We start from the raw sequence: 20,942 nt of genomic DNA, 5'->3' as shown, positions 1-20,942 counted from the left end.
TACTTTCCAAAGATGGATGGCTGACTGAATAAACTACACATTGCCATTTCTTTAGTATTTTCTGGGGAATTTTATGGCTTTATTAGAGCTTTGACAGAGAATGATGCAATAAAAGGTCACCAACTGACTCGAACTGGAAACATTCATTCTTCACGACCTGAACCTGTAGGCCTATTAATAGTTGACAATTGTTCATTACTAAAGCTATAAGCTATCAAAAGTCCCGTCCATTTCCTGCTTGAACCTGCACAGCAGCAGTAAAGTTCAGTAAAGTTACTGTTGTGATAACTATTTTTCAAGAATGAATGCACGGATGATTACTTTTAGGATAATTAAGGATTGGGATAATTTAGGATAATTAGTTATCATGACAAGCTGCGTTTTTCTACTACAGCTGCTGCTTTATCCAACAGACACCCAGCTAAACTAGGTTAATCTAACAGCTTCATTTACAAACTTCATAAAAGCAGAAAAGAAGCTTTCCTGAGTTCATTTGGCGCTGCAGGATCTGAGTGAGAAAATACAGGTGGTGACCAGACTCAGGGCTGTCTCTCTGCCCCCAGTCTTTCATGTCTCTGTTAATGCTCAACTGGATCATAAAGGCTAAACTGATGCCTAAAATAATGAAAGGAGACCAGACAGCTTAATGGATGCAAACAGAAAATCCAAATCATTACCCGATTGTTTGCAGCATCTTAGAGGCGCAGCAGTTGATCTGCACAGCTGGTTACGACATGATTTATCCAATTAATCAGTTCATTTCATGCTAATTAACTACCATGAAAAATCGTCACCTCCTGTACAACGAAGACCAGCTGTGAGAGAAGAAAGCATCCAGAGAGGCTTCCTGTGCAGTAGGACTGATAATTACGCTGTTTTATGCATATCAGGTTGGTGCTGTATGCTAATGTGGGTGTACAGTCAGTGTCAGGGAGGGTTTATAAATCAATTCAGGGGATGTCTAATAAATAATCTTCTGGTAGACAGGGTTTAACTCAGTAGAGGAATATGCTGCTCTAACTATGTCTCGTCTTGAGTGGTGAGAGACTCCAAGCTATGTCTACACCAACTTAATACATTTAAATCTGTAAAATAAGCATGTTCTAAATTATCCATCCTGTTTGTGTTTATGCTGGACAGAAGGAGAGGTGTGGACAGGCCAAATAACCCACCAGACAACTGTGAAATATAAAACACAGTTACATTCAAACGCTACTTCAACTCTGCCCCGTGTTGTGATGTGCTGCGACTCTTCTTTCAAACAGGAACAGAAATACATAATTATACACCCACACACAGTACATTATGGTACCCATACTGTGCATACACCCAAAATAACAGTCGCTGATATTTTTAGTGAGGGCCAGCTTAGGGCAACAGAAACAGACACACACAGATTGGTTACTGCGTATGGATTCAGTTAGTTGTCTGTTATTATTATGCTCACCATGAGGATTAAAGCCTCCAGGGTTCACTAGGTATTTTGGGGCAGGGCACAGCCACCGCCCGTGTATAGCATGAGTGGGAGTGTATATATATTTACAGTATGGATGGCTGTGTGTTCGAGTGGGTGTGGGGGTCCAGCTGACAAGAAGGAAGAGGTCTGTCTGACTGACTGGATTACAGACAGGGCCTGGCAGGCAGCTCATTACCTCACTGCAGTCTTAAATCTAAATTAACCAGGACTTAACTCTCGTACAAGACCTCTAATCTGCTCCACGGGGGAAAGTACTGTTCACGGGCACACGGAGGGAAAGAGGCCTGCGGGAACTAAAAACAGCACACATCAACTTTATAGTTGAGAAACAGTGTGAAGCCTGGTGATTTGTAAGTGAGCAAACGAAGCACAGCTAGCTTATCTGAAAGAAACAGCGAGATATGTGATGGATGCCAGATTTCAGGGATTGTAGAAATGTTGCCACAGGTGATGTAACACTGCTGCTGTACTTCTATATGGTATACAGTAATTGAAAAGTGTCAAATAAAGCCATATAGATGTTGAAGTCCTCTTGTTCTGTACATTTTTTTTATGCGTGTCAAGTGAGTTTTGGTATAGGTTTGGTCAGTCCACCTATTTGACCCAGAAATATCTCAACAACTATAGAGTACTATTCTTAATGTTCCCCTCAGGATGAAGTGTAAAAACTAAACTGGTGAGCCCTCAACATTTTTTCTAGCCTCAACATCTGGTAAAAAGTCCAATCAGTCTCAGCTGTACTGTTGCCAAGCTAGCTTTAGCATTTTGCTAAAAAAAAAAAAAAACCACTGCTGTGCCAAAGTACAGCATTATAGAGCTGATAGCACGATAGCCGTGTTAAAACAAAGACCTTGAAGTGTCACTAGCTGCATTTAAAAAGGTGACCCTCAAAGACTTCCTGTGGCGTTCAATGTGATGGGTTATTTAGCCGTGCCAAATGCAATTTAATCTGCTATTTATATATTGAGATAGCTACTTGTAACCTAGAAGATGATCTTAAATAAGTAATATTATTATGCTTTCATCAACTCAGCTTTTTAAAACCTACAGTTACATTTTGGGAAATACAACTTATTTGCTTTCTTGCAGAGGGTTAGACGAGAAGCTTGATACCGTAATTCTTTCTTTGTCTATATGATAAATATCTAGAGCTGGAAACAGCAGGGAACAGCTAACCAGGCTCTGTCTGCAGTAAACAGAATCTGTCTACCAGCAGCTCCAAAGCTCACTAATTAACGTGTTGTATCATTTCTTTAATCTGTACAAAGAAACTGGGGTGTAAAAACGAGTTCATAGTTTTATGGTGGGGGTGGGGACTAATTCTTGATCGCAGTGGCGGAGCCAGACAATTTTCATAGCTGTGGTCAGGTTGAGGCCATTACTCACTTAAGGGTGGCACAGGAATTAGACTCTTATTCAGTTTTTTCTGCGAGGTATGGCACTGTACTGAGGTTATTTTGTGGTCAGAAAATGAAAGTGTGTATCCAAAATAAGCCCCTGATAGTTTGTGAATGTGCACACAATAAGAGACAAACAGTGCCATTTTCTTTTCTTCTTTTTATTATTTCTATTAATAACATTATTTGCAGCTTTCAGTGTTTTTGTGGCCTGTACATGAACCTTTGCTTTGCAGAGTTTGGTTCCTTTGTTCCTGTTCTTACTTTCATCTAATACATTTTAGCGTTGCCGTTTACAGAGCCACCCCGCCGACCACAGGGCGGGCCGTGTCACAACAAATCGGACTTAACAACATGTAAACACCAGTGATCCAGCTGGCCAAAGCTGCTGTACCATGCATCAAACTTAATTATGATTGACAGCTACCCAGCACCACAGTGGGATCATCATAGCATTATCCATCATTAATTAATATTCATGACATAGCCTGTCAAACGTTATACAACAACAAATCAGCCATAAACATGAACATACAGTCAGAATGCAGTTCACTCACCCTCAAAGGCAAAACCACTTACTGCATGTTAAATACAGTATCAACTCACACTGCAGATTTTCAGCTGCCAATACTCAATAAAAAGATGCAGGGTTGCACTTTTTCCTGAAACTGCACCAAAGGCCTATTTTTCTGTCATATTCAGCCAAACTCAACTTTGTATTCCTCCTGTATGTATGACTATGTATGAGAGCTGCTCTGAAGCATATTACTACTGAACACAGAATATGGTTTCATCGTAATCGTGATTAAGACCACAAAAATGAGGATTTGAAGACTTTAAAACTAAGCTTACATGGCATAAAAATATCTCCTTCTCCTCCACTAATGCATCACAGTGCCACTAACAACAAGACTGTTATACTGGCACAGAGCAACTCACATTCTCATAATCTATAGTGTCAAAGCCTCAGTGTCCCCGATCCATAATGTTGTCCAGATTGTGACCACTGGACCATAGTGTGTTTAGCTAACCCCTGCCCTGCTGATACACAAAGTACAGTGCAATAGTGCAGAATGGGCTACAATTAAGCCCCAAATGGGGGATAGAGAGAGAGAGAGAGAGAGAGAGAGACAGAGAGAGAGAGAGAGAGAGAGAGAGAGAGAGAGAGAGAGAGAGAGAGAGAGAGAGAGCGCTGAGTACTACGGTCTTAATGGCATTAATGCAAACCACATTAATGTGCTTATGTTCTTAGCTAAATGTCCCGGTTGTTGTGTGCAAAAAGCTGAGTCTCAAGCCATGATGTATCAGTTTGCTGCGCTGCTACTTTTAATTCACACACAGCACAGTGGCAGTGAATGCATGAATTATATTCTGTATTTTCTTAACTGTGTTATTTGTATGTGTTGCAGTTCCCTGCACTGTACGTAGGAATTACGTGTTAATGGCTCTGTGCTCCGCTGGCACCAAAATAACTACTAACTAACTAATAACTAAGAATGTGAAAATTGTTCATTTCATTCAACAAACTCGCATGAAACATGAAAGGTCAGCCATATCCATATTGCTTAATATCATCATTCTGATTCTCCATATCATAATTATACTACTGTAACTTGTTTCCACTCTGAATGAGGGCAATTTTTTCAGTATATGCAATTTCATATTGCAGTATTGTCATATAGTAACAGTTTGTCAAATGTATGTTTATGAATGAAATAACCAGACAGGAATGTCTGTTAAATAAATATCAAATCAAGAAAGTGAATTATATTGAGGCAAAAATCATATAAAATCCAGTCGTGTATATCCAAAAACGTTAATGTGTGTGTTCCACAGAACATCAAATATGTTTCATCACTTCTATCATTGCAAGGTATTGTTATTATTGCCCACTCTTAGTCTGTGTATATGGCATCTATTGCATGTCTGTCCATCCTTCTGCTGCTGCTGCTCCTGTTTTTTCTAATCCAAAGCAATATATCCCATTAATAATTCTTGTTCTATTCTTTGAAAAAAAAAAAGAGCTATATATATATATATATATGAAGAATTAATAAGGATTATTTCTAAAATCTACAAAACAATTGAACGCTATATTTAAATTTAGTGTAATTGATTGTATCTGATGGGCAAACAGGTCTTGTGTCCCTCATACTGAATGGTCCAGGTCAGTTTTAAGCAGCAGCTGTACACACTGTAGACATAAAACCTCATTGTCCTTTATTAGGTAGGTAGGTAGGTATTGTTATTATTGCCCACTCTTAGTCTGTGTATATGGCATCTATTGCATGTCTGTCCATCCTTCTGCTGCTGCTGCTCCTGTTTTTTCTAATCCAAAGCAATATATCCCATTAATAATTCTTGTTCTATTCTTTGAAAAAAAAAAAGAGCTATATATATATATATATATATGAAGAATTAATAAGGATTATTTCTAAAATCTACAAAACAATTGAACGCTATATTTAAATTTAGTGTAATTGATTGTATCTGATGGGCAAACAGGTCTTGTGTCCCTCATACTGAATGGTCCAGGTCAGTTTTAAGCAGCAGCTGTACACACTGTAGACATAAAACCTCATTGTCCTTTATTTTTAAATCAACCCCCCCCCCCCCCCCCCGCCCCCCCTTTTCTTCTTCCTCGCCCTCATGATAAGACAGCCAACCGAGCTGTTTGATCCTACACTTCTCATCTGGGACAACAGCAGTGACAAAACCTCCCTATCCTCTCTCTCTCTCTCTCTCCATCTTCCCTTCCCTCTAGCCTCCATCATCCCCTCTGCCAGCAGAAGATAGAGAGAGAAAAAGAGAAGGGCACTGGCCCAGAAGGTTGCCGTTTTAGCCAGAAGCCATGCTGTCTTCAATACTTGTGTGAATTAAACATGTATGGAGCCCTTACAGAGCCCTGCTATTCTGAGACGCCCTATGCGAGGCTGCCGAGTGTTTAGAATAAAGAAGACGCTCGCTGTAGTGTTCACACTGTGGCCTGCATCTCTTCTGGCAGCATCGCTGGCTTTTACTGAAAAGATGCGACCAGGCAGGAGAGAAAAGGAAAAAAATACAAAAAAATAAAATAAAAAAAGGATCATTCAAACAGATCAGAGTCAAAACTTCTTCAAGACACTTTTATCCACTACATAATAAGGAAGTGCTGTTTTGTTTGCAGTTTTGTGCCAAATCAAATTATTTGCACAATAACTAATCCAAGTCCAATCCTCAATTCTGTGTCTATATGAGAGTTTGTTGAAGCCAGATTAAGATTACAGATTAGTATTTTAGCTCTGATTAAAAATACAGCAGGGATAGATTTGCCTGTCTGTGCTGCTGGAGTATCACAACACTTTCTCTGCACACAATAATCGAGACCCGGTTGACCGGACTACCACACATCAAGTGCACAAAATCTGTAACACGACAATCACCCAAAAATGTTTTAATTTCTCTCTGCTTTCAGTTTACTTCCTTTGCCTTTGACATTGAACTTCTATCATTCATCACTGACATGTATTTGAAGTAAAAATGATCTCACACACACACACACACACACACACACTGCCAAACAAAGTGTCGGTACAAACCTGGCAGCGATGTGGCTGTAAAACAATCCTGAGTCACTGACACTCTGAGGGAGGCAGTAACGCAGCACTTGGAGCCGATGTATGTCCATTTTGGTCAAGAGAAAAAGCAACAACAGCAGCAGCAGCAGCAGCAGCAGTTTATGACACAAACTCCCTCCTGTGCTGCTCCATTACCTTAAAACAGTTGCTCATTAAAAGCAGTTTAATCCTTCTGCTGAGAGCCTGTGACATAAACTACAAAGAGTGACTGCTGAACAAAAAAAAAAAAAAACCCCACAAAACATCCACCTAAAAATGAAACGAGATTTAAAAACATCCACCGGCTCTGCATCCACTGTGATGATCTGTCCAGCAACAAAGAGATGACTGACGGACAGACTGGCAGAGATGAAGTCATTGATCAGCCTGCTGTCTGACCGCATAACAGATGAGCATGTGCTTATGTGTGTGTGTGTGTGTGTGTGTGTGTGTCACTGAACCCCTGTCCTATTGTCATACTGTTAACCCAAGGGAGATTACCTCATATCCGTCTCAACCAGCTTCAACCCCCCCCCCCACACACACACTACAGTTTAGTGAGTGTATTTACATGGATGTGTCTGGGGTGGGGTGTTGTTGGGGTTGCTGCTGTTAACCCCCCCCCCCCCAAATCCAGCCTGCTGTTGCCATAGCCACCCAGCATTAGGCAGAGGCTGAATGAACAACCAGCGGTCCATACTGTGGTCAGCACCGATTGACTCAGGTGCCCTCTGCCTCAGAGGACAAATGTAGCGGGTGAATCTACACCAACATGTACAACACACACTGACTGGAAGAGGTGTGCGTGCTGAATGTCCATTAACACCCACTGAGTAATTGACTGACTTTAACGCTCAATCAGAATTTGACGCACACCAGGGGCACTCTGCCAGTCATCATTCTGCCTGATCGTTGGTTTGGGTGGGGTGATGGTGGTGGGGGGGTGTATTTAAACTACAGCTAGACCGATACAGCGGCTGATATTAGCTGACAGCAAATACTGTATATTGGGATTGGTGAATATATCAGCTGATAAGTGACAAGAAACTGCAATACAGAAACGCCACAATATGTTTGTGGTATTTTAGAGACGGTGTCTCCCATAGTGACAAGTTTATATGGGTTATAAATTCAGCATAGTATGAATCTTAGTCACAGTTCTTAAAAGAAAATATAAAGGGATCTACTAAGGGATCTGTATCTATATTGATTATGTAAAAAAAAATTATAATTGGCCAATATATTGTTATTGGATTCTTTATGCTCCCAAATAACAGCATTGTTCATGGGTCAGGCTATTATCAAATCATGCATTGAATACACACGTGAAGAGTAACATACACACATTTTCTCTTTCTCACATGCACACACACGCAAAATCTCAGGACTGACAGTACTCCAGTGAGAGTACGACAGCATATTAGTCTTTGAACTTTGACCTCTCTGATCCTCTGGCCTCCGCTCTAATAGCTGACCTCATATGCCGCTCTGACAGCAAACTGCACAAACGACACAGACTCAAACCGCCGGAGGGGGGTGGCGGTGTCGGTGGTGGTGGTGGGGGACGACGACTGGGTACTGGGCATCAGAAAATGCCACTTGTGATTGGTTAAACAAGGGTCACAGTCCGCAGGGATTGGCTGAGCCGGAGCACCAGTCTACAGCAATTCTTTTTTTTTTTTTTTTTTCGGGGCTCTCGGTGACGCCTGTGCCAAGCAGAATTACCCTTGGCTCGTCTGTGGCTCAGAGTGTCCAGCTGGAACTGCAGGACACTTCAGTGACAGGCCGGGCAAATGTTAACTAGCTCTATCTGTGACGGGAGAGGCCGTGTTGTGCCCTGAGGAGGGAACACCGTCTGCGCACTAACATTTGTGTAAGGACTACAGGCAACGGTAAACCGCTCCAGGGCAAGTGATCACATTCAGCATCTAACATGTGGTGGTAAAATGTGGATGTGACTCCTCTGTTTTCTCCATAACCCAGGGCAGCGAGTGATGCTTGCAAAAGACCTAAATGGTATGTTATAAGTAGTATGCTTAAAATTCATTGTTATTATGAGGCCTGTAATAAAATAATGGATAGACATTGGTATGAAAAACAAAATATATACAATAACAGAGGAAATGAAAATACTAAAAATTTGATTTTCAAAGATATAACTGACTTTTTTTGTTCCTGAGGAGGTCCTAAGAAATATTCCACTCTTTGTGAAAATACACACCAGTCCCAATGGAAGCTAGTCAAATGGTCTTGATGTTTTTTCTGGCTCTGATGGTGTTTTGTGTCAGCTGTTGAGATACCAAACACATACACATACACACAGCACTGCAACAGCACTGCATGTCTGAAATTTTTCTCAGAAAGACTTTACAGAACATTAGCTTGTGTTACGAACCAAACACATTTTCTCAGATATATTCTAAATATTCGGTTCTTGTGTGTCTGGCTGTTAAATGATTGACTTCGTCCATGAACTTTTGACACACAGAAAAGCTCATTCCTAGCGTGACTGCATTAGTTCAATTCCTCAATATTGACATTGTGATGGTATGTCGGGGCCCATTGTGTTCTGAGCAGGTAACACTTACTACAAACCTCCTGCTCTCTAGAAAGAAAAAGAAAGTTTGTCAGTGAAAGAACCAAAAAAAAACAAAACCAAAAAAAACCAAACCCTTCAAACCTACATCAGGTCACATTATAAGGTTTTGCATTACTTTCCTATAATATGTCATCTTCAAAATATTAATACTAATGTGGTTATGATGGCTCAGTAGATATTTATTGTTCATTACAGTCTATTAGCAATGCAACCTTTGTCTCATATCACAATATTAGTTATATATTGCTTTATAGCATCGTTTTATTGAATAACAGTATGAAGGACGGTTGATTAGAAAAGACTGTCTTAATACAAGGAGATTATTTATTTATTCATTGCATGTCTACAGCAAGCAGCAATCAGCATACTGACCCCCATAATGACATCACTTATTCATTACGTACCTCGATAGACGCCAGTTGGCCCTCCGGCTAATTGTCACATATAGTACAGTATGGATAGCAACCCCCCACTTCAACGCCACCCCTCCCCCACCTCTTCTGTCACTAATCCTGATCCTTAAAGGGAAACACTGCTTCCGTTTGGAGAAAATACTTCCTCGGATGTGTACATCAGACACATACAGACGAAAGACTGAACATCAGCCTGTTCATATCTGATATCATTCTGTGATTTCAGTCAGTGCAGAATTATACAAACCTGTAGCCTTAATATAGATAGATAGATAGATAGATAGATTTTTATTTATTTTATATATGAGCAGTGCCTCGTAAATAATGAACATACTGTGAGGGAGAAGCAGAGCGGTTTTCCCTCCGATGCACTGTACTTTACAGTAGATTACTGGAGTGCATGTGGTCAAGCGTAAACCTCTGATGTTATCCATTCTGCCCCACATCTGTATTTGAGCTTCAACGAATCACCATACCCCGCTGTAATCTGTCAGGGCCATATTATACAGAGACCCCTCTATCCTTGTATCATCTGGCTTTTGATAGTCCCACTCATTCAGCCATTCAGAGATTAACACTCCCTATCCCTTTCTTCCTGTCCTTCTCACACACACACATGTATACACACACAAATACACACACACACACACACACACGCAACGAGTCAGATGGGATCAATCTTGTGAACGAGCCAGAGCAGCTGAGCGGACACACCGACAGACACAGAGAAACTCATTCCTTCTTCCCAGGGAAAAAAACCCCCAAAAAAACAACCAATGACAGATTGCTAAAGGGTAACCAATCAGGCTAACAGCTGGCTACGGAGAAAAAACGCAGACAGACGAGTGGAAAGAACAAGACAGACAGACAAGAGAAAGTCAGCAACTCCTGGAGGAGACTTTCCTCTCCCGTTTTTTTTTCCTCGCTTTCTCTCCAACTCAAGCCAGTTGCATTATTCAGCAGCACGTAGAGCTGGAACAACATGGCTGAGAGGTACACACACACAGAGAAACACAGCCTTTCTTGCAGATAAACAGTCCTACAAATGCTGTTTGAAGAACCACAGATTCTGCGGTCTGAAAGCTGAGCCAGGCTTTAAACAGAAACACTAGAGAGGGAAGGAGCAACACCATCGCCGCACACTCCGAAGACACTTTTACTCACACAAGCCCAGAGCACAAAAACTGAGACAGACAGAGAGAGAGAGAGGTGACGATGAGGAGCCTTACCCGAAATCGTCCAGGGAATACATGTCGCTGGAGAAGACGGCACGGTCCTCAAGCAAAGGATGAAAGCAGGTATAAAGGGGAGAGATTATGGAGGAGAGGGGGAAGTGTCAGCCTGAGAGGAGAGTGCGGTACACATGCTGGCCAACGCTGAAGCGAACGCAAACCTTTCCCCCCCCTTGTTCACATCCTGTTTGAAAGAGCCGCTACGCCAAGACAGCAGACATACAGTTAGACTGAGACACAGAGAGAGTAGGAGGGAAGGAGTGAGCCAGAGAGATGAGGAGTGTTGCAAAAGAGTAAGGGAATGTGTGAGAGAGAGAGAGAGAGAGACAGAGAGAGAGAGAGAGAACATGTGACCAGTGCAGACCAGTCACCTCTCTCTGCTTCAAGGATTTCAGTGCTGTCTTTTAACCTCAGAGGAATCATTTCCACTGGATGGAAATTACATGTTAGACTTTATGGGAAACAGGAGTGTTTCTACACCCGCCTTTCTTCAGCGTTTAAAATTCTGAAAAGCTTTTAATACATTTTACAGTAACTGAATGTTTTTTTAAAAAAAAAAAAGAAAAAAAAAAAAGCATGTCAGCCACAACCTTTAATCACCAATTAACTGGAGTGGGAAAAAAAACAGAAACACACCAGTTCATTAATTTAGAAACACACACGCAAACATTCCAGTTTAAAATCAGGCACACTGCAGGAACAGATGTAATGATTCGTTTTATATTCTAGCAACAAAGGTTTCATTCATCTGGTGCAGCATTTGTGGTTTCCTTGTGGCTTTATCAGAATTTGCCACTCGGATGGTCCATCTGGCCGAAGCAAACTTAGACTATTAAGCTTCTTTGGCACAGCGAGCTGAGGTGTGGGAAACAAACAAAGAGCGATCTAGTCCACGAAAAGATTAGGAGGCTTTGTGGGTTTTGAAAACAGTGAGAACTATGCGACAGAGCCCGGGTCTAAGGGTTTGTATGATATGGGCTACAGGAGTATGACGGCTTGTAAAGCTGCAGGAGCTAATGTATGTGATTGGCAAGGGTTAGAAGTAATAACTAGTGAGCTGACTCAGAGAGACAGGACATGTAGAACAATTCGAAAGCCTGAGAGAAATGAGCTCGCTGAGCTGTGAATGTTTTTTTTGCAATATGTGGTGGGGACATCTGATATGGACTGTTTGAACTCCATCAAGCCAAGATTCATCATCAAATCTCCAGTGACACAAAGCCTATGTGTGATGCATGTGATGTGCCAGGGAAGGGAAGGGAAGGAGCAGTCTATTCTATACTTCACATGTTAAAAAAAAAAGCAAACAGAATTTTTAATTTTATTTTTTCTGCTTTATTATCCTGGTAATCTCCATGTGACCCTTCAAATTAATCTCTGGACCACTTGAAGGGCCTGACCCAGTTGGGAAACACTGATCTAGAGAAATATGCACATATGAACTCTATAGTCTCTATTAATATTAAGTAATCACATGATCTTACTGTATTTTACCAGTCAGTTACTGCTGACACCTACAGGAGGCAGACAAAATAATGTCAGCACTTCTTAAAAAGAAACTAAATTCCTGTTGAAGCACTCGTACAAAGGAGAGTGATCTCAGGGTGCATGACAATAAGCAGTGTTTGCCAACCAATAGAACATTTCTGTATATTTTTCATATAACTCATATAACGTTTGTTCCTGCAGGGTGTCTATGTTTGACATATGTTGGCATGATTTTAAAGAAAGTCAAATGTTTGACCAGTGCACCTGCACTTTGAAATCGCAGATGTTTTGTACTATGTGTTGCTCCGTGATCCTTCTCACTTTGCTTTGACAGTGTGGATTACAAGACCTTTTACTACTGAGAAATGTTGCTAATTTGGATCCAATCTAAAAAAGGCAGCCCATGTTTCCTTAGGACTGTGTCAGAAACTTCAATACCTTTTTGGTGCTAGATGAGATGTGTTTGAAATCAGTCATGTACCAAATGCAGGCGAGCAGATGAACAATTCTGATCAGTTATCCTTTGATCCGATTGATTCTGATTTAAAAGTTCTTGTACGGCTGCTTATGTTGAGACGACATTTAAGATTTGACAATTGTGGTTTCTTTTGTTAAATGAATAAATAAAAACAAAGAGTTTATTTAAAAAAAAAACATAAAAGAATATTTGTTTTGGTATTTCTACCAAACCTATGTAGTTAAAGGTCTCCCTGAAATCCAGACTGAACTATTATATTTTCTGTGTCAATGAAAGCCTGCAGGATTTGAGTGCTGGAGTTGTGGTGACGCTGGCTCACGTGGAGCTGCTCTCTGATCAGCAGCAGCCTGCAGTAAGATGCATAACTCAGCGTTTTACCTTCCACTGGCTGCACTCGCTCATTCTACCTTTCCTACCATGAGTCACCACAACAAGCGCTGCAGAAATCGTCTTGCATTAATAGAAAAGGATGGATACCTCGCTTTTTTGCCCTCTTCCACTCTTTCTCTTTCAAACCACTTTACCTCTATCTCACATGCACGCGCGCACACACACACACACCCACACACACAAGCATCCAAAAGTGACCAGTATGCAACCAACCAAATTGCAGCAAACACTGACAGCATAGAAGAGCCATCGCATAATAAAACCAGTAACATTCCCAGGCTAAAAATAACACATCAGTCACATCTGTGCACACACACACACACACACACCTACACACACTCATGTGCACATACATAAATGCATGTGCACCCTTACATAAATGCTGCAATGGAGGCAGTGATGCTGAACAAATCATCTCATTGAATTAAACCTTTTTTTTTTATTTACTACGCAAAATGAAAAGCGAGGTCACCTTGTTGTTGCTTTGTGGAGATTTAAGACTTCCCTTCTGGGCTTGAGTCAAAGACCAGATCTGCCTCTGGCAAAAACATACATGCACAGGACGGGACACAAGCAGCACAGATTTACAGAAAAGAGGAAACGGGACGTTCATCCAACTGGACTGGAAGATATGAATCTTACATGTTGACCGTCTGAGAGCGAAATAGTTCTGCTGCCGGCTTTGAGTTGAACGAGGTTACAGGAAAGGGCTGAATTATCTGGATCGAGACACATGATGAAAAAACAGCAGCACTTCTCACAAGATATCCAGATGTGAGAGCACCTATGTTTATTCTGTTTTATCACTTCTTTCTTATTTCCTTTCTCTCTCCATCTCCTTTTGCTCACTGAAGGGCTACACACACCCAGACAGTCTCACACTCTCACACACACACGTAGTCAAACACCGGTAGCTACAGCAAAAGCAGGGAGAGTGCACTGTATCTCAGCAGAGCTGTCAGAGTAAATCTGAAGCCATAAAACAGAATGGTGCAGGCTGCAGCTATGGAGACACAGAGGAGTCAAACTACAGGCAGCACAGGGAAAATATAAAAAGGACTGTTTCATAAATAGAGCAGAATAGAGAGACAGTGCTGCTGGGCCTCAGTGCATTCTGCATTCCAACATAAGCAGGGAAAGGGCTTAAAATACCTCCCACAAGCTGGGATATATAGAATGGACATTTCTATCATTACACACATTTTCTATAGGCCGAATGTGCATGTGTCGATCCGTCATGGAGTATAGGCTTATGTAGGTGTGTGTATGAGGAGGGGGGGTTGGGGGTCTGATAACCTGCCTGGCAACCACCAGAATAAACACCCTCCTCTTGTTGCGATGGTTATAGGCGCCCTCACTTATCCAATTTCCCCCCCTGCAGCCACTCACACACCGCTGCATCAGTCCCGTTCAACGTTAAGCAGCATTTTATTTCACCAGGTGGCCTGCGCCGTATTACTTATGTACAGAAATACATGATGCTGTCGTTTCCATGACAACTTTGGTCTGGATTAAACCCTGCATTCAATGCAATGTGCGGGCGGGTCCGGCGGTGACAATAGAGCGGGTGGGGGTGGGGGGGACAGCAGAACTGATATAAAAGCCTTGTATTTCATGACTGTGAAGCGAATGGTAAAGGAAGCCTATATGAAGCTGAGGCCCGGTGGGTGGGCCCCTGGATGCTCAACATGCCGTCCTTACAAGGGGGAAAAATGAGCCTTAAGGTGTCTAAGCAGATGCAATTCTTCAATCTAATAATAGCCTTTGTATGCTCTGATAAGAAAAATGAATAAATGAAGGTGCAGGCTGGAGGCAGAGGGCTGACTGTCGGTGCGCATCTGTCATGACGCGTCAAACCGAGCGCATGGTGCTGGCCGCCGCTTACCTCATTTTCTCGTCTTTTATTCAATCGGAGCTGATGGCACTGATGAGGCTGATGAAATGGACCACCAGTCCGCCTTTGTGTCTTTGTAGACAGTATCCGGGGAGGCTTGAATCAGCCCCACCAGCCTCCCTCCACCTCGTGTCCCTTGTGTGCGTCTGTGGAAATATTATCACAGGCTGACGATGATGAGTCGTGTGGCAAGGAACGCTAAGCGAAAACCCGAGCAGCGTTTTCTCCCATCGGCTTTGTGCTCCGTTGTCCCTGCTCTCCACGCGCGCCGCTGCGTTTCCTTAAGTCCATGTTCAGCCGGGGTTCGTGCTCGGTAGAAGACGGTAAACGGTGGTCGTCTGCCGCCGCCTCCCTCATGCCATATTTTCTTCCCATTCGGAGTGTTTTGGTGAGGTGGAGAGATTTGGGGGAAAACACTAATACGGCGTGCGAAGGAAGAGGAGGAGGGGGAGTAGACCGGCTCAATGCTGCCCACCTGCGGGGAAGACGCGTACATGCAGCCCAGTGACCCCCCCCCCACCCCCCACCCCGAGATCGCAAGGCATACAAATAGCCTACTCCTATATAATGCTCAACAGAAGCTGCTACTCTATGACGCTCAAAAATGTGTTTTTACCTCTCATTTTGTAAAGGAGTACAAACCTTGAACAAAGTGCATTATATTTACACTTGTCAGTGACTTTGATGACACTTCAACTTAAAACAGACAGACATACAATATCAAAAAATAAACATGTCATAAACTGGGAAATATAAGACACAGCATCATAGGAATTTCATGTTGCATTTACTTTCAGACAAATGTTAAGTGTCCAATGGAAGGCTATTCTGCAGCCCCAAGTGTTTAGTGGTCAGACAAATCATGTTACATTCACTCTGTAGAGTGGTGACTTTATATCACTGCTGTTAGATGTCAGTGGTTTTCCTGATAAAGACAACTCCAACAATCAGTCACCCGTCTGGATTTCAAAACAACACCAACATGCCTCATATCAGTGGCAGTTATGGTCACACTAAAAAAAATCAGCTTAACCCTGTTAAATGATCACTTTAAAGGAATTATAGTTATTCATGCATGTGAGTAATTTTGGCTTGCTGTTAACCATAAGATGTGACATGGTGTGACATGCTATGAACCGTACCATAGATCTGACCGGATGGTACATAGCTTGGAAAGTTGAGAGAGCAGACATTGGTTTTTGAAGAACTCCAGTAAGTGCTAAATGGTAATTTACTTGATAGACCTGCTGTGTGTTTATCAGGTTGAAGCAGTGCAATATAGGAAAAAAAAACCCACCTCAAGAGGGTTCAGTTCAGTTAAATATCTTGCCAGTGACTGATGGTGCACACCTGAAGAGCACATCAGACATAAACAGTTACAGTGTAATGGTCTCATCTTTCTCCTTCATAAACTGATCTGGGTGCAACGAACTGTAAGGAGATAACAGGTTTGAAAAGGCTTCACATCATCGAAAAACCCAGTACATGCTTGATTTTGATTCTCCTTGCACCTCGAGGCAAAGGAAACAAACAACGACTCATTCCAAAAAAAAAACTGGAAACAGTTTCAAACACCACATATTAACCCACATTTTGCTCATATCTGTGTCAAGCCTCTCTGTATATTTACACGTCTGGGACAAACTGGGGTTTTATTATGGGGGGAAAAAACTCAAAGGAACTGATGTCAGCAGTGATGGATTTGAAACATGGTCAATAAATAATAGGAAAAGCGTCTTTTTTTGAAAGACCTGGAAGCACAAACATTTAGAAAATGTTCAGACAATTTTGCTGAAAATGGTTAAAATCCTAATTTTGAATCCAGACAATGTAACTTTTCATCACCCTGCATGATATAATTGTTCCAAATGATGGTTAACATCCCACCTGACTGGAAAGAACCATGCAGTGTGTCTCCTGTTCAACTATATTATTCTCCTTGCACCAAATTCAGAATCAGCCCTGACTTTATATGTAGTTCTAATACACAATTAGTCGATGCAAATAAATCAGTAATGGCTGAATAAAATACCTGGTATCTGATGGTTGACGCCTCTCGGAATATTTTAGTGAGATGTTTTTAGGGTGGCCAGAGACTCGCTCTGATATGTCAATGTTAATAACAGGGAAGGGTCCTGCTTCACTAGGGCTTTCCTGAGTTGTTAAATACAAAACAAAAGAAAGTTTTACAATTAGAAAATCACTATCTTCTTTCTTTCCGTACACAGTTTTTGTCCCAGCGCTCTTGGATCTCCAGCTCGATGATATTCAGTCTGGAACAGGCAGCGAAGCAAACCTATTCAGTCCGTCATCTGTGGCAGGAGCGTGCACGATACAAAAACAGTGAAAGCCAAACTGTACAAATGCAGTCAGAAAGTCAGAGCCTTTGGTTCTGTTTCGTTGGATTTGATCCGTTTGATTTGCTTCGTGTCATGTCATTGGTGACTAGGCTACAGTGCGTGTGTGTGTGTGTGTGTGAGAGAGAGAGAGAGATTTCTTTTTTTTCTTTTTCTTTTTTTTTTACATGTAGTGTGAATAAAGGAAATGGAGAAATATTCAGGATTTTTGTATTTCAAGCAATCGCACATTACACCTCTACCAGTTCATCTCATTTTGGGATGTGAGAGCAGATCAGGAAGGAAACCTCAGGACGCAAGTTCCTCTGCTGTCACCTCACTTCAGTTCAGTCAGATCCACGTCTTTTTAGCATCTGAGTTAATTTAAGTTTGGTTCGGTTCAGTTTAGTGCAGTTCAGTTCAGTTCAGCTCAGTTCAACTGGGTTTCAGACCCCCAGCAGCAGTTTAATTGACAGTATCTGTTTCGGTTTGCCAGCTCAGACTATCCTCCACTGCATCACGCTCATGTCCTTCCCTCCAGTCGACACCAGGTAGCTGTCGTCGTACAGGAAGGTTACATTGGTCACGTGACTGCTGTGGCCGCTGTAAACATGGCTGGGAGCCTGAAAAGAAAAGAAGACGTTTTACAAGAACTTAAGTTTCCTTCTTAATATTACTGAGATGTATATTATACATGACAGTATATGAAAGCATATCTTACCCTGAACTGTGAACAGGGGTACGAGAAGAGATGGACCTTCCCAAAGTCGTCTCCAGTAACCAGGAGGCTCCTGTCACCGGACCTACAGACGGCGTTGATGTCGGTGCCATCTGAGCCGTCGGGCCACAAGCCTGAGGAGGAGAGGGCAGCAGAATCTCCTGTTTAGTGCTGTCGCATGAACATTAAAATATGCAGAGAGAGAGAGAGAGAGAGAGAGAGAGGGGGAGGGAGCTCTCCCTTACCAAAAACCTGGAAGCCCAGAGTGCAGGTGTATGTGGCCCACTCGATATCCCTGGTGGTCTCCACGCTGACCACCTGCTTGCACACTGATGGGATCCCTGGGGAAACACACACACACACACACACACACACACACACACACACACACACACACACACACACACACACACACACACACAAACACACACACACACACACACACACACACACACACACACACACACACACACACACACACACACACACACACACACAAACCAGATGCACACAATGTTTTAGCATACCTTAGCATCAGGGGTACTGTGACTTAAAGCCCCTGAAAACATGTGCCTTTAAATTCAACACCGCTGTGTGCCATGGTTAATATCCTGCAGGTCCATCACACACTGAGTCTTTTTGACATGTTTTTAATAGCTTTGCAACATTTGCTTCACAGCAAGAATCAGCTCAGTCAAATCAACATGTCAGCTCCATATCATCCCTGAAATTGAAAAAATCCGCACTTAATGGGATATTTCTTGCGGAGCAGAAAACCGTTCATCTACACATCAAAACATGTTGATGTTCATAGTTTTTTTTTTTGTGATTCAGGGTTAGTTTTTCCACTGACAGTTAGTTAGTTAGGTTTTTGCACGTCATATAGTTTCGACACTGCTGGCATAAAGTATACTGAACATAAACAACAAAAAATTAAAAATAATTAAAAAAAAAAAAAAGGACAAAGAAATCAGCTGATGCAGAAATGTTTTGTATTGTTGTCATGTACTCTTATCTGTCATGTTACTCAAACATAGACCAATAAATATGAGGATGGTGGTGATCATACTTACAGTACAGTATCTCATAGTCTCCTGAATTTGATACCAGATACTGGGAGTCCATTGACCAGTCCAAATGGGTGATGAAACTAGAGTGGCCCTGAGATAATATATAATAGGACCAGGTTAGACAATGTCTCCTCATAGAAACACAACAACACACTTCACAGCATTGCTGCAGTGGAGGCAATATGGTTTTTCAAGCACCACAAATAATCCTAGATATTCTGATCCAATTTGATACAGCAACCCTTAGTCATTGTGTTTACATAGACACAGCACCGTGTGACTCAGCTCGCTGTCATTTATCATTTTAAAGCTTCTCTATCAACACACGGTGAGGACAAAGTGTACAGAGCCGAGGCCCAAATATAGAGCCGAGGAGGGAACTAAATATAAAGTTGATGTGGGGAGAAACTAAAAATAAAGAAACCATGGATGAGGGGGGGGGAATATAAATACAGGTGCTCACCGAACACTTCCCCACTCGGCTGTACTTCCTCCCATTTTCTGCCACAGCGTAGATATAGATGTAGTTGTCGTGGGAACCGATGGCCAGGAAGTTACCATCTAAATGAAATAAAAGAAGACCGGAGGATCATTGGTATCAAAATAAAATGCAATGTTAAAGTTTGCAGATGTTCATTTATTATTTAGAATGATCTGGATTATTAATATGAATGGGTTAGGCTGCAGTTGTAGAAGTCGATAACTTATTTTAATTTGTTTTTAATGTTGGACAAACACATTTCTTCACACTCAGGATAAAGGGTTACAGTGTGATGTCATCTTAGGGGGAGGAGAAATGCTAACATTTGATATTAAAGGTAACCCTGAGATTCAAGTTTGGGTCCTGAAGCTACTTTTAGTAGAACGTCAGTACTCTTAGTGGAAAATCTCCTCATGTAAAGGAAGACTTTGTGTAACCTACATTGTATGTTTTATGCTTTTAGGAATATTATTCTCAAAAATTGAAATTATTATTTGATTTGACTGAGAGACCAACACTCTGCATGCTCAGGAGAAACACACTGTCAGCTGTTATCAACATACCTGGCCCGTAGCGCATAACAGACAGCTGTTCATTCCCATCTGTGTGCACCGTGACTAAATCCTTAGAGTCAGTGTCCAGCACCAGCCACCTGCAGGATCAGTGACAGACTGCTGAAGAATCTCAATCTCAATCTCAATCTCATCCTCATCTGATTAATAATCATCAAAATCTGATCTTAAAACTTTGGCAACGACTGTTTTCTCACAACTTTTCTTTTGCTGAAGCAGTCAGGCACTGCTGTAACTCGTTAGAGATCGAATAGCCAATAAGAGCTGTTCAGTGATGGGATCTGTACCTGCCAATTTGGGTTCCTATGGCAACCACAGCTCCGGTTGGGTGGAAGCCTGCTGATTGGACAGCATCCTGTCAGAACCAAAAAGCACAGTAGGGGATGTTTAATGCCAAACAGGAGAAATAGAAAATGATGCTCATGGTGTAACACTGCTTTGGCTGGAAAACTGGACGTAAAAACACATTTTTTTATTCTACATGTAAAATTCCTGAAGCTTTTCAAGGTCATCAGCACTGACTAAGTAGTTACCAATCCACTTGCAGTAGCATTATATTTGTTGGGCACTGTGTAGTTCCCATGACTGACCCCAGGGGGGCAGTGTTGACTAATAATACCTCCATGCTTTTGGTCCAGATGAGCTGATGGGTGCTGGAGTCCCACAGGCTGACCTGCCTGTCATATCCACAGGTGAGGAACTGAGGCTTCCAGGGATGGACAGCCAGACCCCACAACTCGTCAGTATGACCCTGGAGAGGAGAGGAGAGTTTTTCTTTAATATTTCTTCTTACAATTCTAT

At 41.9% G+C, this 20,942-nt stretch overlaps 2 protein-coding genes across 11 annotated transcripts in view; both read right to left on the bottom strand.

The window, feature by feature from the left end:
* Positions 1 to 15,425, bottom strand: part of evla (Enah/Vasp-like a) — a 35,163-nt gene extending 19,738 nt beyond the window's left edge. Inside the window, exon 1 of one of the 4 annotated variants that reach the window (XM_056393103.1) lies at positions 14,956 to 15,425. In XM_056393103.1, the coding sequence (XP_056249078.1) occupies positions 14,956 to 14,960 (5 nt within the window). In that variant the 5' untranslated portion in view covers positions 14,961 to 15,425. Of the gene's footprint in view, positions 1 to 6,452; positions 6,899 to 10,711; positions 11,014 to 14,955 lie in introns of those variants that run through there. The other 3 variants (XM_056393102.1, XM_056393101.1, XM_056393105.1) reach the window with 3 other exon arrangements.
* A 309-nt stretch (positions 15,426 to 15,734) lies between these two features.
* eml1 (EMAP like 1) overlaps positions 15,735 to 20,942 on the bottom strand; it is a 53,075-nt gene continuing 47,867 nt past the window's right edge. For all 7 annotated transcript variants that reach the window (XM_056393009.1, XM_056393012.1, XM_056393006.1 and 4 more), the window contains 8 exons: positions 20,761 to 20,892; positions 20,429 to 20,496; positions 20,133 to 20,221; positions 19,552 to 19,649; positions 19,092 to 19,179; positions 18,264 to 18,359; positions 18,022 to 18,152; positions 15,735 to 17,923 (listed from right to left, as the gene is read on the bottom strand). In XM_056393009.1, coding sequence (XP_056248984.1) covers positions 17,798 to 17,923; positions 18,022 to 18,152; positions 18,264 to 18,359; positions 19,092 to 19,179; positions 19,552 to 19,649; positions 20,133 to 20,221; positions 20,429 to 20,496; positions 20,761 to 20,892 — 828 coding nt within the window. In that variant the 3' untranslated portion in view covers positions 15,735 to 17,797. The remainder of the gene's footprint in view (positions 17,924 to 18,021; positions 18,153 to 18,263; positions 18,360 to 19,091; positions 19,180 to 19,551; positions 19,650 to 20,132; positions 20,222 to 20,428; positions 20,497 to 20,760; positions 20,893 to 20,942) is intronic.

Source organism: Seriola aureovittata, chromosome 13 (genome assembly GCF_021018895.1).
Source record: "Seriola aureovittata isolate HTS-2021-v1 ecotype China chromosome 13, ASM2101889v1, whole genome shotgun sequence".
NCBI classification, from domain to species: Eukaryota; Metazoa; Chordata; class Actinopteri; order Carangiformes; family Carangidae; genus Seriola; species Seriola aureovittata.
Note: the sequence above shows the minus strand (reverse complement) of the source record. Positions and strands in the feature narration are given on the sequence as shown.